The sequence below is a fragment of the Phaenicophaeus curvirostris genome, chromosome 7 (genome assembly GCF_032191515.1).
Source record: "Phaenicophaeus curvirostris isolate KB17595 chromosome 7, BPBGC_Pcur_1.0, whole genome shotgun sequence".
Taxonomy (NCBI): domain Eukaryota; kingdom Metazoa; phylum Chordata; class Aves; order Cuculiformes; family Cuculidae; genus Phaenicophaeus; species Phaenicophaeus curvirostris.
Window position 1 is genome coordinate 23965021 of NC_091398.1, and position 18374 is coordinate 23983394.

The following is an 18374-nucleotide window of genomic DNA, read 5'->3' on the forward strand; positions in this document are numbered from 1 at the left end:
TTGATAGGAATGGTTGGACTCGGTGATCCGGTGGGTCTTTTCCAACCTGGTTATTCTATGATTCTATGATTCAAATCGCCTCACTCAATTTCTCATTCTTTTGGCAAGGCTACAAAGACACTTAGGTATAGGAAATAGTAACAACTCTAACTTACATCAGGGTACATATTGTGGACATCAAGTACAAACCAACATCCATTCTCACGCAGAATTTACACACAATTTTAAGATGTAAGCATAGCAAACAATGGATCTATAACTCTTTAAAGCCAAGTCTTCAAAAACACCATGCTGGGCATTTATCACCTGCACTGCGCACCACGTGGTGTAGAGTCCCAACACATGAGAAAGGGTTAAAGTTGTTAGTAAAAAATCTACAAATAGACTAATGTTTTATATTTTGCACTACGTTTAAAAAACAGGTTTTTTTTCATTCTGTTTTTTCAATGGTTATATCTGAAGTGGTCAATCACAGTTTATTTTCTTATTACGCTATTTAGTCAGTTAGTTTGGTTTGCTTCTCCCCTCTTCCAAAGAACCATCTAGTTCCATGTGGAAAATCATACACGAAATACTTTTTTATTCTGTATGCTTCTTTATATGCTGTAAATATCTCCACTTTGTGGAGGTATGTATTCTTTGCCCTAGAAAAGACAGATATGAAATATACATTATTAATATGAATATGTCTTCCAGAGACATTTGTCAGAATAAAATCTAAGTAGAAAGGTTTCTTGAGGTTGCTGTTTTCCAAAGAGTAAATTCTTCCTTACACCTACAATTTATTTTAAGAACCCAATAGCAAATTTACCATCTAAAAAACCGAGCTCAGAATAGCAAGTATTTTCTGCATAGCCTTTGAAGATGGCAGATTTAACACTGAAAAATGGTTTTCAGAATCTGGCATTCTGGGTCTTTAAAACTGAAGCTTGTCCTATCTACCTATCTGATTCATTACATAAATGGAAAGGGAAAGAAATGTAGTGTCATTTCTAAACGCTTGAAAATATATCCCACTATAATTTATAGTGCCTGACAACTTAACTTCGGAACTTCTGGAAATCCCATTACAGTTGTCTGGATGTATGTGACATCGCAATGTAAAACAGAGATGGAAAGAAGGGAATTGTAATTGTTTCCCTTAATTTAGAGAAATTAAAATCTTTTCAATGGAATGCTAAGAGTACAGACGTTTTTGCCCCAATGCCTCCCATTCTCCCTCCAAAGACAATATTAACACAGAAAACACATATCTGTTTGGTAGGAAGAACACACATATGAAGCACATTCACCTCCCCACTTCCCCACCAACAGAGGCTCCACAGGCCTCCGTGTTATACCAGGCAGGTATATATGTGAAACTCAAGCAGGTGCCTTAAGAGCTCCTCAGTGAACCAGCCAAGTTGGTGCCTATTGCATAAAAAAGGACTGTCTGGGATCTGAACATCCATGAGTGACAGTTGCTCATGATACATCTGCCTGTGCTGCCTTCCACCCAGAATTATCTGAACCTGCCTAAAGCACCTGCCAAGACCAAGGCTTTCAGATCCCTGCTCGTGGGCAAGATGGAGACGGGCAGATAAGGGAAGAAATGGGTCTTGAAACATCTCCGGAAAGAGCAAAGGCAGGCTTCTGTGTCCTACTAAGGAAACGAAATGCAAAGTCAAGACTCCTTGAGACAGAATATTTTGCCAGTGGTTCAAGCCAAGTCTCAAATACTTGCTGACCTCAGCAGGACTGGAGGGGTGCCTTGAAGCCTCCTTTTATGTATTGCCAGCTAGAGCTGAACAAATGTAATTTTCCATCCTCTCAAAAATGAACGGTGATGTAGAGACAGAAAACGAGCAGTCCATGTGGAGTTAAAAAAATGCGTTTTCCCTTATAAGAGAAAAGGTGATTATGGTGAATTGTGTAGGAGTAGAGAGTACATGACTCATGATTCATTATTGTAGTGCAGCAGGGAGGCAGAGCTAAAGACAAAGCAATAAGGACAAAAGCAATACTTCCTAAACCAACAGTTTACATAGCTGTTTGTGGTTATTGTTTGCTCAAGACATGTTTTCACCTTTTTGCCGTTCTATCATTTGGAGAAATTGAGAATACAGCCAACATAAATTTTTTACATCATATATGGAATTTATGTTCTAGGTTAAAGTACAACAGAAGTCATATAGAAAAAAAAATAAAACATCCCTGGTCCAAGAAAGCATTAAGATCATATTGAATACAAAGGATAAGAGCATCTTACTGAAGTCAGTAAAGATAACAACCTTTTAACGAGCCCTGATCAATCACTGTCCTCCCAAAAAATCTCTCCTTTTAACAAAACATTTTTCCAGGTTATGGCTGGGCTAAAAAGTCTTTTTAACTGGACTGATGTTCATTCCCTACATTGTTTCAGAGGAGTTCAGAGGTGGTATGCACATGGTTCTATAACAAGCTCAGGTCTCAGACCTTGCCAGACAATAAATAAAAAAAAAGTCAGCAGACACAGAATGTATAAGGACCCTCTGAGACACGCACACACTTTCCACTGATGGAAAGTGAAGCAGTGGTTATTGGACTGAAGAATTTGACCTATATTTCTAATTTAGCAACAAGCAAAAAAAAATGCAAACTCAGTACTAGCATGACTAAATGTTAAAAACTGAACATTTCTGTCTTCTCATGCTGCAGTTTTGCAGCTGTCACCAATAATGGCAAGTTGGTTTATGCCATTTCATTTATCAGAATTCCACAAGGTCAAATATTCGGAACCATTAGTCCCCACAAATATTGAGAAGATTTCTTGTCAGTGAAGATCAGAGTAAAGTAAAACTTCAAAACCCAAAGCTGATGATCAACAAAAGACCATGGTGTTCAGCCAACACTATAAAATAACTTGTTTGTTTTCATTATTTCTTTATAATTCATGTCAACTTTCAAAGAGGTTTTGTGAACATGTCCAGCAGAATTATTCATACATCTTCAAGGTGAACCACCCTCCCACAAACATGAGAATATCTGGGAAGGGACAATAGACTCATGGAAAGGGACCATGGCAAGTGATTGCCAAGGCAAGCACAGCTCAGGAGGAAAGTGAGATTTCAAGGAGTATTGAGAGACACAGGAAAAAGGAAATAAAATTAGATGAGAGGCACTACAGAAATATGTGCCTTAGAAATGAGAAATGGAACAAGCTGGAGCATGTAATACCTGGAAGGCAACAAAATAAAAGAATTCTGTGCTTGCAAAGCCAAAATGGTCCTTTTTAAGAGACCTTTTTGTACAGACCTACAGCTATACAACCACAGCTGACTTTATAGGCATAGACTAACCTGAATGTCTCTCCAGCTCTTTACTTCCTCAGCTTACATTCTACTCCTCCAAGCCTAATGAACATTGCCGCAAGGAGCATGAGGTAGGTCAGAGTGAACATCAGGATAAACAGGGCACCCAAGGGAAGCAGAGGCAAGGAAGCTTGGAGTAGAGGATCAGTACTGACAGGGTAACAAATTATTTGCAATAGGCTGTAGCATCCTGGCAGCCAAAGGGAGGGGAGACCTTGTTTGACGTTTCTGTCTGGCCAAGCAGAATTAGTAGCTGGCTGGCTTCTATGTAGGCGCAAGGCCAAATCAAGGCCAGCAGGTTAACACAATTTATGTTCTTTCAGTCCTGTGAGCTGCTAGATCCTATTAATATTCAGGTAAATAATTTCAGTGGCAGACAGGTCTACTATTATGTTATTTCTATGAAAAATGTCCAGTCTCTGAGAATAAAGGCCTACTTCAATATCTGGAGCCACTCTCGGGTTTGTACTAAATAATATATAGAGATCAGGGTTCGATCACAATGAGTTTTTTATATATTAACCCTAACCGTATATAATAAAAAGTTTATTAACATAATTTTTAAGTTACTGTCACAAGCTAGAAGAAATCTAAAAATAAATAATAACTAAAATAACTATTTTTAAATGAGAATACTTAAATACTCTGTGATTTCTTCTTTTTTGGTCAGCAAGACATCTATTGTAACAATTAATTTCAGACAGGTTGTTAAGTACAGAACATCTCTACAAGCACATTAATATCTTAAATTATTTTTTAGTTTATTAAGTTTAAATCCTCAGCTTCTGCTTCACATCCAGTGTTGTACTAGCGATGTATATTTCCTAATTTAGCTTGAAGTCTTTTGTGACTTTCAGTAATCAGTCCATGTAATGTCAATTTTATCGAGTGTCAGAATGCATATTCTGATGTACAGTGATTTATATACTGGATACAGTGTTTTATGTGTCCTGAGAGACATGAAAGATGGCAAACTTGATTTCCCTTTCTGCATACCACTTAGGCAGATAAAATGTATGAAACATAAAAAGCATAAGCACAATCTTGATTCCTTTGAATCAAGGAACATTTTGCTATTTCTTCCAACACAGCCAGGATTCATCCCTGTTAAACGCCTGGACCTCCACCTAACAATGCTATCTCCAGCCATCTCCCTATCGCAGCTGCCTCTCAAACTAGGCCACAGTAATACCCACAGCAGTGCTGAAATCCTGCCACAAAAATCCAGGATTTGCAGCTGACCACCTCTAGCAAGAACAGCCATAGAACAGTCTTTTTCACTTTCAGCTTATTTGGCAGGCATAAGCAAAAGACCGTAGTCAGAGTGCATTTAGAGCAAATCCTTTTGCATTATCTATATAGTCCAAAGAGCTCAGCATATGAGATAATCTGAGCTCTCTAGACACCTGCAGATCAATCCCAATATTTTTTAATCTATGAGAGAAAAACTAGGTATTTCCATTTTGTTAGAAAACCGTTCCCACTGAACAAGAAGCAACGTCAGACAGGCAGAGACAACAACAGGGAGTAAGCTGTCCGAGTGCAACTGTTTGCTAATGTGCACATCTGTTCAGGAAAACTTGTCTACCTGCTACCAGTACACGTACATGTACAACTCAGCCTTTCGCAATCAAGTACCTAAGTGTCCAAAATCTGTGCCCAATTCTCATTTAGGATTTCCACCACTGATAAAAATAAAAGTATATTTATAGAATTTTGTCCCACAGTGAACAAATAATATGCAAAATACATGATTAGGACCAGGAGAGCTGGGCTTCTTGTTCTGCTTTTAGAAGTATTTTCTCTGTCCTTTCATTAATGCATCAGTCCGACAAATGACCTGCTTGGTATTAATGACTGATCTTGACCTTACAGCTCAGGAAAAATTAATTACATGGAAAAAACATTCATGGTGAAAATCTGAATGCCAAAGCTCTGTGAACAATGCACCTCTGAAGCACTACAAAGCTTAAGTAAAAAGATATAATTTGAAATACATACTGCAAGTGTCATTACTGTTGTTAAGGTGAGCACCACATTTCTTCTGTTACCATAAGTACTGCAGCTCCCCAAATTTTTACTATACTGCTCAGGGAAAGAAAACACTGATCTAGAAAATTCTAGTGTTGGGGCTGTTCCTCCAGGTAGCATTAACCACCATGACATTTTCACGTTTTCAGTAAGATATGTCCTTGCATTATTGCTGCGAAATATGCAAACACAAGTATTTGCTGGGCCACAAAATTTCAGATGGAAGTTTTAGAATATATTTAAATCAGTATTTCTGACACTGAAATACTGGCAGTCTAAAATTTAAACATTACAGGATACTTATAATTTTAAGATTTTATGAGAAGAAATTGAATACTGATTTTCAGATTTAAATAACCTTTAGTTCTTCATATGAATTGCAAGTTTTGAAATGTTGCTGATACGGTGCTCTTGAAACTTAAGCCCTGTCAAAACTAGTCTTTGCTAGAACATTCAGTAAGTAGCTATTTACATTTTTAAAACATAAACCCAATTAAACGTCTGTCAAATAGCTAATTACATAATACATATTAATTAGCTAATTATATGATTTTTACTAAGCTATGCAATTAGCACCTGATTATATAATTTTGTATTTTATAGTTGTTATGTCATCAGGAAAAAGGTATGTTTTCAGCAAAACCCAACATAATGTATATTGGATAAGAAAAAGACAGTGACATTTGTGAGTCACATCCACTGTTTTCAGAGGGAAAACTGCCTAGATGTGCTATGAAACAAATGGACATGCTATTAACAGCAACTGGATATTAAAATTTACAACCTCTGCTGCTCTTTTTATGTCATTTGGTATTTCTGGATGGAGTGATTATATATTTAAAGACACACTGATCTGATCTTAGAATGGACATGAAATTTATCTGAAAAAGCTAACTGCATTATGAAGGATTCTACATTGAATAATTGTTTTGTTAGGACATTATGAAGTGGTGTGATTTTACTTGAAAGAAAAGCAGACTCATTGGCTAACTACATAATTTTTCAGTGTTCTAAACAATTCAAATTGATGGAAAGACTGCAGAGGGTGTGGTCACTGTCATGTTCTGATTTCTATTGATAACATCCCAGGAGCAGATTTTTTTAAAAAAATATTTGCACTGATATGTCACAGAAGAAACTCTATACATATAGGTTGGTGGGGGAAAAACAGTAATTAAATATGGTTTTCAAATTACATACTTGTTTGCCACCATGCAGCAGAGAATGCAAAATTCATAGAGCCAGACAGAACATTAAAAAAAATATATGAGTAAGTAATTAAGGATATGCATTTAGAAAGCTCAGGTTCATGCACAAATGGAGATAATTTCTCTTCAGACCTCAGGCAGGAAACTTTTCATATGTAGAATGTTGAAATACATCCCAGAGCTCATTATTTCTTTTTGCCTAGTTCTCGTGGCTCTCTATGGCAAAACCAACAATCTTCCATGTCCCACCACAAGAAGCTAACAACTAAAATCAGCAAGTTCCAGTTTCATGGATGGGATATCATATGTGCAACACAAAAACCAGTTTCATCCTGTAATAACAACTTGGAGGGGCCACACTCGCTAATGTAAGTGTTAAGTACAGTAGTACCAAGAATAAGTTTGGGATCTCCTAAACAAACAGAAATGTGATTCTTTCAGAGACCATCTGACTTATTAGGTCAAAATCATAAGATAGTTCTCACAAATTCCCACTTTCTTCTACATAGTGATGTTAGATGGCTTCTGCAGTGCATGTTATGTAGTATCTGTCCAGTCTAGGATACTCCAGTGTGATTGATTATCTTTAGCTGAAGATGAAGCTAGACAACTACATGAGGATTGTAAAGCACATGTAGAAGCCATTATAAGCAGTAAATCATGAGTCTTGCTTGCATTTACATATTGGGAAACTTGAAGGTAGAAAGACTTCATCTAAAGTCATACATGCATGTTTGTAGGACTCAATTACAGATCACTGAAAACTAGCAAACGCCTTCCACCACCATCTCTATCTAAGCACCGCTGCATGAAGTAAGTAATATTTCTCCTTTTAAAATAAATTATGAGGTTCCACTCTTGCTCGCTTTTGCTCAGATCAGTAAGTTTGCACACACTGGAACTGCATTTCATACTTTCAAAAGAGACAATGTAATGTACAGAAAAACAATCTCTCACCTTCTAAATCTTCCTTTTCAAAATGTGTTTTGAGAATGGAGCGAGTTCCACCTCTGTCCACAACAGCTTCTTCATCATTTCTCTACAAAACAAAAGACAGGTAAGCTGCTTCTCTTTTGGAAAGTACTGGCAAGATTGAATAGTACTCCAAAACAAAGATGCTTTAATATTTATTTACTTTTCCTTCTCAGGAACAAAAGAAAGTTTTTAAGAATGTAATTTTCTTTATTAAAACCTATTCCTTATGAAACAATTTTAATTGAGGTATGCTTATAATTAACTTTGACATGAAGAACTTCTGTTAAGACCCGCAGAACGATGAGTGAATACTGGTTATTTGGAACTAAGGAAAACGTGAGTCAATAGGACAATGAAAGAGCTAAGAGAAGAAATGTCTGGTTGAGTCAGCTTTATTCCTGTACTCTTGAAGAAAGGGCTGGCACACATATTTTTGTCTTTAGATCACGATTCTGAGCTACATGCAGAACTCCCAAACTATTAGCACTAACAATCCTTTGGCAAAGCTAGAGAATGATATTCGGTGACAATATCATAAGAAAGAAAACTTTAATATCATGAAAACAACAGGCTTCACTTATTGGTGAACTGCAAAGTTTTTGCTTCTCTTTTAAACAACAAGCTGCAATTAAAATAAAGACAGATAACACACACTAACAGCAGAAAATAGAAACGGTATTCTTCCTCAGCAATATATAGTTCATGTTTAATTTTATACTGCAGTTATACATGCACCTTAACTGTATTCTATACTGCACTGTAAATGTACTATATGATGAATTAGTGCAGTCTGTTCAGGATAAAAAAGCTACAGAAACCAGTGACTTCAGTCACTTCTGACGTAAAAATAAAGTAAACCATATTTCCTGAAGTAGAGAAAGTTCTTGGGGGGTTCAGCAATAGGGCACTAGAGGTTGTGCTAAAACAAATATGGGCTTCACTCTGACTTTGACAACACCAACTGTAAAAAGAGTTACAAAAAAACCTCTTGCTAAATACAGCCTGTATTTCATACGATTTAGAGTGGCTTCCAGTACACGATGATGCAGAAAAAAAGGATGAATTCTACAAAAACGTCAATTAATATATCATGAATATATATTTACTTGCCATTAGTGGAAGGGCTACAGTAAGTGATATGAGAACCAGAAATTCTTGATTTCAATATATAAAACTGGTATTTCATGGAAGTCTAAAGCAAGGGGATTTGAATACCAGCATTACATGCTGAATATAGAACTATATATAGAACGCAATAGAACACAACACAAAAATAAGCTACATGAGCAGATCTCCTTAAAGAGCATATGCCCCAAGCAAAAAGATTCACATCTAGAGCTGGATGTCACGCATTCTGAGTATAAGTTTTTGTTTCTCTCTTATTAAAAATAGCTGTCATGCTGTGGCTATCTTATATAGAAAAATTCTAGGAACGTGTCAGCACCAAGCATCTGGGCTGTTAAAGAGAGACTGAGTGTGTCACGGTGTCTTTATCAGAGCTTTCCCCAGATAACAGTACGTAACTAAAATCTGACAATAAGTAAAGGCCTTCTATTGAAACTGTTCTGTCTTTTAACTAATTTAGAATTAGCTAATAATGCATTAAGATGTATCAGCGCAGTATAATTTTGCAGAAACCATTTGATTGTCTTAGGTAAAATGAATCCATTATTTTAAGCAGTTAGACATAACTGAGTGCGTTTGACATGCTGGCGTGGTGCCATGCCCCTGGGTCAATGGTTAGGCAGGATGCTGAAGGCCAAGTATTACAGCCACATCAAAAGTAGTGCTATTCTATAAGACAGCCATCAGCATTTCAGTTATCGTGAAAAGGCCTCATGGAAGCATTGTTAGAGGAAGTCCTATATTGCAGAAAAATTTCAAGTGCTGGACAGTTTAAAGCTTTTATAGATCATCTAAGTAAACTAAATAGAAATTAATTCATTAATATTTATCAAAACGTGCTCATACACTTTGACTTTTCCTTTTCCATGTGTTCAATTTTCAGCTTCTGGCAAATATTTTTCTTCCCTGCCTCCTCTTCCTGTAATGTCACAGCAAGTCTCAGCCCTCCCTCATTCTCAGAAGCAGGTCTATTCCGTTAATACCACTGGGGAAAACAGCTTAATTGGGAGTATTGTGTTATTGCCAATTCACTTGTCAAACTCTGAGCTAAGTCCAATTAAGCAGGCCTTGCTCTGTACACTCTCACTTCCCACAGAGCAGTAGGAAAGCCACCTTGCATTTACCAGTACAAGATTCACACTGCATTTAATCTACAAGAAACTTCTGTGATTCCTGAACTGCTTCCTTGAAGGAAGGGAAAAGAGGAGAAGGGCTTGCTAGTCGTGTAGTGCAATTCAGTCTTAATCTCATTAAGATGTATGCACTATCATAATACAAGTAAAAACAGTCGCCGATCTGCTCCACCTTCCCATGATGATTAGAGACTAGAAACTTAATTTCCGTTGGTAATGTTCTGCTTTTTATTAACAAGTCAGGAAAACTACGAAATTATTATTACGTATTGCAATAAATGAGTTTGAAACTGGAAGTATAGGTAAGATGAACCATAAGACGGTCATGGAAGATGAATTCATGCTCTGGATGCCTTTTAATGTACCAAGCAGCTACCAGCCTCCACACTAACATCCTCAGAGCCACAAAACTACTGCAGTTTTGTCTATCAGTTTCAGCAGGATCAAAATAAAGCAGAGAATATAAATGTTTTTCACAGCCATGCCATGTTTATGTCAGAATTCTACCACTTCTTGCTTTCACTCCACTTGAAGACGATGATCAGAAATTTTACACAGTGCACAAATCTGCTAGGACTGAGGTATTCGAACCGTATTGACATACTGCAGCAGTCTGCAAACAAATGTGTGGACACACTGACCAGGTATGGATCCTTGGAACTGTCCATTATTGCAATCAGTTGCTTGCTGAGTCCAGTGAACACTGTGGTCTCCTGCTTAAAGCATGGGAGAGGGATCCAGGAAGCTCCCAAGTGCTAATCCTGGATCTGCCACTGACTTGCTCTGTGGCCTTGAGAAAGTCACTTAATCTCTGTGCCTCAGCTTTCCCATCTGTAAAATAGGGATAATAATACTTACTTATCTACCTTCCTCACCAGACTGCTCTATGCCATAACTAATATTCACACAGCATTTCAGAACTGTAAAGCACTACGAAAGTGCTGAGTCATTTGATTTAGAAAAGTGCATAGTTTACCCACGTGGAGATAATATAATAGGAAACAACAGACTGATAAAAATCAACATTTAGGCATTAAATGTGTTTTTATATCAAAGCAATGTATATTAATATACGATAGTAGTTTTATAGTGCACTGCTTTGACAACTTAGCTGGACAAAGTTTACATAAAATTAAATACATTGGACTCGCCTTCAGTTGGCTTAATTCAAGAGCAATGCTACAGAAGGCAGTGCAACTACACTTCCATGAAGCTGCAATCAAAGCACAATAAGCTTGTCATATATTCATAAACAACCTAACATCTCTCTCTTTTTAATTGTATTTTTTTAATATTTTACGGTTTTATGTAGTTATCACGCAATGGTTTACTTCAAATGTAGGCCGAAAACAATTTCCCTTCTGCAATAAAGTATCAGCAAACACACAGTAGAAGAAATAATGCATCTGGAATAAAAAAGTAAGAACAAGCTTTCACAAGGAAACCACAAGCTCCTTAGAGACCAAGGCTCAGCAACTCCATTCAGTCCAGGATTTTGACTCTTACATTTTCCAAATTAAAGCTGAAATGACCACACAGCAGTATCTGCTGTACTTATTTCACAGAAGAAAAATCTATTTTAATGAAAGAGTCTTATAAATACAGTTGTTATTATTTTTGTCTCTTCATACTATAAGCTTAAACACAGTGATTAGTATAGAAAAGCAGACAGCAGACTCGTTCTCTGCATCCCTTACAGTGGAGCCACACACTGTAAAATTGAAAATTGAAGTTGAGTAAAATAAAAGAAAATAAATCACCTTCAAAGACATTTGCCATCTACTTTTTGGTTTATAGTCATGAAGAAAGAAGGTCACCATGAGAGCTACGAGTACTGATTTTCAACCCCTAGATCAACAGCCTGCTTATCAGAGTATAAAGTGAGGCTGCAGCTGTTGCCAGGAGTTGTAAGTGTATTGGCTGGAAGGAATAAAATGGCCCATGGTTTAGAAACTGAAAACAAATGTCTTAAGTGCCCTTTCCACCCACGTTATTGATGAAGCTACTTCCCAGGATCTTTCAAAGCTAGATAAATTACCTTCTGGAAAGCTTCCCAAATTGACCCCCTTTAGCTACAATCCAGTCCTAACTGCAATTCATAATGCGTCGCACAGAGGTTGCCCTTAGAGCAGTCATCGCCCAGAACTGTGCACTGCTCTTCCACACCTCATAACAATTTAATTAACAGAGGAACTATACATTTAGAAAAGCTTAGAAACTTCATTTTATAACAGATGTTTTGGGGTGTTTTTAGTTATCCTGCTTACAAACTGTCTATGCTTTCATTATGCAGTAGATGATCAGGTAGAAAGAAAAGTAACTCCTTTCAAAGATGGATCCACGTAAAGGCATATGACATTTTTAAATATGTATGTGCTAATGTAGACACATACACTTGTAGAACTTCAGGATATTTCCAAATGATGGAATTAGTCCATATTCCTGTTACGCTGGATGACAAGAAGGTAGATTAAAGTCCAGGTGACAATACACAGACTTGAGGTTATCTCTAGATTTATTACATGTATTTATTAAAAAAGGAAAAAGCAATAAATAATCTTAAATGCCACTGTTGCATATATCTCAGAAGCTACCTGAATACATTACAAACTTTTACTGAAGATCGGCTGCACTGTTTGCTACAGTAAATGAAATAACAACACAACAATAAACACGCATTAGGAAATACGAACTAGAACAACAGGAAATTACTATCTTCTTCTTTATTTTCTGTCACTTTACTTATTTGGTCAGTGTTTTCAATAAACTGGATGATTGTTTCTCTTTAAAATACAATGCAAAAATTGGCTACAGAGAATATCAGTAGTCCAGAAATTTTTTCAGGGTTTTGAAAATTTTTCAGGGTTTTTAAACTTTCAGGTAAAATCTCTTCCTTATTTAATTACATTCTTAATACACCTACAGCACAAATCACAACATAACCAAGAAGAACTCTTTTTCAGCATTTTCTTTCCTGTAAAATATATAGCAGAGCAGAAGCCATTTTCATTTTTTCCACACGAGAAATTATGCATATGACACATTTGCTGACTCATAAGGAAAATAATCATGGTATTAATTACTTCTTCATATAAGCCACTTATTGATGATTAGACAACCTACATAACTCTCAAATGCCATCTGGAACTAAGGAACACTTGTCAGCATAAAATATTAAATATTGCGTTCCTATAAATAAAAGAAGGCTGTAATATGAAATTATTTTAATTATTTTATTTTATCAATAATTACACACACTTAAAAGATTGAACTCTGTAACATATTCATTTGAGTTTATATATCTTATCATAAGTTAATGGTACAAATCTTGTGTATTCACCATGCAAACGGTCTGTAACGAAATTCTAGACATCTACCCTGAGTTCACAAACACACCACAATTGCCTTAACAGTCTGAAGATATTTCAGCATTATTCCTTTTGTTATATTTATTTCACAGACCCATTATATAACATTTGTATTTTTAAGATAAGTTTGGTTATGTTCAGCTTGACATTTCATAAAGATGGCATTAACAAAGATAGAAAAGTGAGTTATTTGAACTCAGGGGCTGCCAAGAGCATATTGGAAATATCTTGTAAAGAATTAACGTAAATGGCTACAGAGTAGTTATATGTAGATGGATACCTTCCTGTCATAGCAGGCAAATCACTGGTGACTGCCGTGTTCAGCCTTGTCCTTTAAACTGTCCTTGAGCAGGCACAGTCACACAAACCTGATTTAATGCATAATGTGTACGCCCACAATTTACATGCTACAATTATTTTCCCTTTCTGAAGACAAGTTTGGGAGGAGGGGGAGAACCCTTATTGAATATAATTGTGTTTAATTGCTTATATTACATATAATCATGCGCAAAGTAGAATGAAATTTATCTTTCTGATTAAAAAATAACTTCTCCTACACTACACTACTTTTCCTATACCTACACTATATCATCCTTTTCTCCTCTATCCACCTATCAAGGAAGACCCACCAAAACACATTTCTAATGCAAGAAAGTCTGTTCTGTAAGGGCTGAAGAATTCTTTTTAAAAGAGCCACCCTTCCACAGTGTCTCTTTAATTGTACTGTTTTTGCAGCAGCATTCTGCAGTAATCACTGCTAGTTACCATAAAGCACATATTCCTTTTGGTCAGCTCTACTCCACATAGTGCAGGCTATGCAACAAAGTAGAAAGCAATTAGTTTTCATTCCAGATTTGCATCTTCCCCAGGGCTGCATGTCATGTGCATAAAAGCATCCTTCCCTGTCTCTTTTTGCCTAGTCTCTCTTTTTATAGCTTAAGTCAAGATACTGTTTGCATGACTCAATACAGAAATACCATCTCTACAACACTGCTAAAAATTGCACCGATTGGAACTGGATCCAAAGAACTGATTTGCTCCTGACCTGAGATTGAACACACATTTAATGTAACAACGCAATTCCTGTAACATATAAACACAGATAATCACTGCAGACATTAAATCTAAGCACATACTATTGTTATAAATTTAATGAAATGAAACACAAGCAGAAAATGCCCGTATGAATAAAACAAAGCAGTTTTACAGACAACTAAATGCTCATTAATACATGTCATTCCTGTTTTTATCTACACTAAAGCACCCTGTACTGGTTATATACCATTACGCACAATACAGCCACTATGAACTGACGCATAAATGAATGCATAATCACTAAAATATTTCCTTATCATTTGATAAGGAACCTTCTTTCTTAGAATAGCCATTTTAGATAGAAATTATACATTTCTTATATTTGCAAGGCAAATATGTTACATCTTCTTTTCTGCATACACTGCAGAGAAGATATCTATTTAAAGAAGATAAACCAAAAAATCAAGGCAAAATAGTAACTTAATTTGTTTCAGTAAGTAGATGCCCCACTTCCTCTGTCTACACTGTCCCACCAGAAAAGAACTGTTGCCCCAGTAGCTTCAGCAAAAAAACAAGAGAGGGAGGGAAGGCAGAAAAAACCCAAAACCAATGTTCCCACTCAAAAGGTTTTATAAAACTGTTGGAGCACTGGATAAATAACCAAATAATGAACTGTCTAATACTTTCTGGATTCTGGTACCTGTTTTAAGCACCTGCATTTAATTGAAGCTGTGCTTGCCATCTTTTATATGAAGAGACAGCGTTCCTTGTCGTAGTTAAGGGATGCAGAAGTTGGGTCACATCTGTATGACTGAAAATTCATTCCCTTTACTTCATATTTTTCTTTACTACACTGTCAAATACTTAAAAGTTATGGAGGCAAGAACAGAACAGATTTCAAGCTGAGGGTTGGTTTTCCCTTTGTGGTTATTACTTAAATGTCCTAGTGCAGTCCACTAGCTGAAATCCTCTTTACTCACTTCATAGCAGTGGCTATGTCAAGTACAGTAGAGAAGTCCAACAGCATATGAAAAGACTTTACTCAAAGCCCAGATAAGATTTGCTTTTAACTTGTCTAGGCTCTCTATTGGCCCAGTGCCAGGTGAGGACAGATCCAGGATAACAGCATTATTTTGGGTGTAGCTAGAAGTTAAACATGCTGAGTTTAGCCTACTATGCAATAGGATATCAGCTGCTGAGCAGCAAATGGAAAAAGTAATTTATGTTAATTGCTAGTTTCCTAATTTCTTCAGCAGCAGCAGCAGGATATATTGGGTTTTAGTTGGATACATTTCCCATCTCAAAGAATCTACTTTCAGTCTTAGAAAAGGTGACATGTTTTCAGATGTCTACCTAGACATAGGGCCAGGGAGAAGAATCATAGAAGGCAGTCCTCTTGCAGCAGCTACTCATGTGGAAGTAGCAAGTGCAAAGAAGAAAAGAGGTCATGACCAACTTCTCTGTTTTAACAACAGCTACAGTACAGAAGACAGGACTTTTTCTCTTCCTTTACAGCCACCAAAATGATGTCATCTGGAGTCTGCTTCTCTTACATACAAATGCATGCCAACCATAGTTCAAAACATCACCTTTATTTTGATGTTGCAAGCCAACGTGATCACTAATAAATTAACTGCCTCTCTCAGAAACACCAATGTAATGTTCAGTGATTCTTCTGTTTCTCAGACCTACCCACAATTTTTAGTTGCATTTAATACTCTCTACAGGCACAATCCAAGAATTGATCAAGGCACCAGGAAGGATGTTCCGTGACAAAGATATTCCAAAACTCAGACTAATTCCATAAAATTTTGGCACCTAACTCAAGTTGCCTTAACTAGACATGACATCCATCACCGTCAACTTTTCTAATGATTAAGAGATGGGCACTTCCATTGGCTAAGCAAGATCATAGGTAGACTGACTGTCACTAAAGATAGGCTGAAATTTTTTGAGATTTAGGAAAGTTTGACTAGGACTACCTGGAGAGATACAATAGTAAACTAGACGTACTGCTAGTTTGATTGAGTGTGATTACTTCTGCATACCCAGAGTCAGTGCTAACCTTCCAAACAAGTTAGCCAACACTAGTAACATTGTTGCTTTACTAACAGTGAAGGTAGCCTGACTGAACCAAATCTAACTGAAATGTTAATAAATACTATGGCCCTTTCGTCAACCATTGTCAGGAAAAAAATAACTTCAAATACTATACAATTTCCTATGGCATGCCTGAAGATTAAGTTGGATTTCTTGTGGTCCTTTACAGTTGTCTTCTACATAATCTATTATCCTCCAGAAGAGAAAAGAAGATTGTGTTTTATTTGTTTGGTTTTTTAAACTGAAATGTTTAAATAACTTCCTTGAAGACAACTGACAAGTTTTGCTTGGCCAAAATGTATAACTTCAGATGTAGGGTTTAGTCTGAAGAACTCCCAAATCATGTGTGGCTTCAGGAAGTAACTTCATCAGAAAATCCAGAAGAAATTACCCAGTACTTCTCATCTCCAAAGATTTAGGTTGACATATATGATTTTGTTGTTATGAGTGACTTTGTTATCAAGGAAGTTGTAATTGATGTGATTGAAAAACATATATTTGTATCACTGAGAAATGTTCTCCTGCATGCAGATGAATGGTTACCCTAATGGAAATGAAGAGACCTATTGAGCTACCTATAGAGTCACAGCATAAGAAAAATTTTCCATCTTATGAAAGACAAGGATATTCTGATTATCTCTGATGTTACCATTTTTCTGTCTCACACCATCAGTAAGCCACAGTGACCAGTGAAGGCAATACCAGAGAAAACAGTTAGGAGCCACCCTATTTACAAAAGAAGACAAATAATAATTATGTCCTCCAAGCCACTGATGATATCCGCTACCTGCAAGTTCAGGTAGTCTAAGTAATTCACACAGTGATTAAGAAAAGCAGTTATCCATGCAAAAGAGGGGGAGAGGAAAGGCAGAAGAGAAGTAAGTGAGATAACAAAATTGATAGTGTGTTCTGAGAAATAACAGGGCAAATAAACAGATTTCAGATACCAAGTCTGAAGTTACTTGTGCATCAGTTCTGCCCATGAATGAATGAAATACTGCAGAATGAAATACTGCACTGTAAAGAGAATCAAAGACTCACTCAAAATATATCGGGAAAGGGGTCATGACAATGGACTAGATAACAACATATTTGTATAGTTTAAAAGTCTAGACATCACAGGCGCACAAGATCTACATTGAGGAATTTGAAATGTGCTACCAAAGACTTAAAGGTAAACAGGAATTATAAATAGTAGTTCAATTGGTCTGCCTACCTCTCAGAGATCTAAGAATTAGAATAGTACAAATGACTTGTTTCACTTCCATAACCTTGTTGTTCTAGACTAGTCAAGATATTTGACAATGAAGCAAGCTAGAAGTTAGAAACAACTGATATGACTTTAACAGTGTGCTTTAGGCTGAAATTAATAGAACATAGCTTTCAGAAAAGAAAAGGGGCAAGTATAAATACAGAGTGGACAGTAAATACGAACACAGCATCATCAGTTTATACATGTTTTGCCAATGCTTCTACATGAAAGGATTTTATTATTAGAAAAGTGTGTTATGGTTTCACAGTCAATTTTCTCACAATGCCACTAAACTGACAGACCCATTTAAAGCAACACAGAATAGCAAGGGAGGATACAATGATGTCCATCAGAGCTTTGAAGCATATTAGCGAACCTTTAACTATTTTCTGCCTTAGGAATTTGGGAGTCCTTTTGGTGGTGGCAGTTGATATTTGAAATAGGCTGTAAGGATAGCATTCTTGTTTTGGCAGGGAAACTTTTCCAAAGCAAATTGTTTTTCAACCATTCTCACAGACATAGTATTTACCTGTTTATTTACGTTTACTAGATAACTAGTATCATATTAAATTTCACCTTTCAAACTCCACCTCTTTGATGTAAATGTCCCCAGTGTTCAGTATTTTGAGAAAAAGGCAGAAATTGCAAGACCACAAGTTTCACTGGCACAACACAAGTAATGAAATTTTTGAATTACATATCATTACTTGTATTTCACTATGCTGATCTAAAGTGAAAACAATCACAAACACTATGACAAAAAATAATATCCAGCAGATGTTCTTCATACCCTTCCTTGCCAAGACAACACCAACTGC

General features: G+C 36.4%; 1 protein-coding gene across 8 annotated transcripts in view; it reads right to left on the reverse strand.

The window, feature by feature from the left end:
• SLC4A10 (solute carrier family 4 member 10) overlaps window positions 1–18374 on the reverse strand; it is a 165208-nt gene that overhangs the window by 96871 nt on the left and 49963 nt on the right. For 6 of the 8 annotated variants that reach the window (XR_011337746.1, XM_069861225.1, XM_069861224.1 and 3 more), the window contains exon 2: window positions 7526–7607. Coding sequence is in view for 7 of the 8 variants with exons in the window: in XM_069861225.1 (XP_069717326.1) it covers window positions 7526–7607 (82 nt within the window). In the remaining variant the exon portion in view is untranslated. Of the gene's footprint in view, window positions 1–7525; window positions 7608–10442; window positions 10633–18374 lie in introns of all 8 variants that reach the window. The other 2 variants (XM_069861228.1, XM_069861227.1) reach the window with 1 other exon arrangement.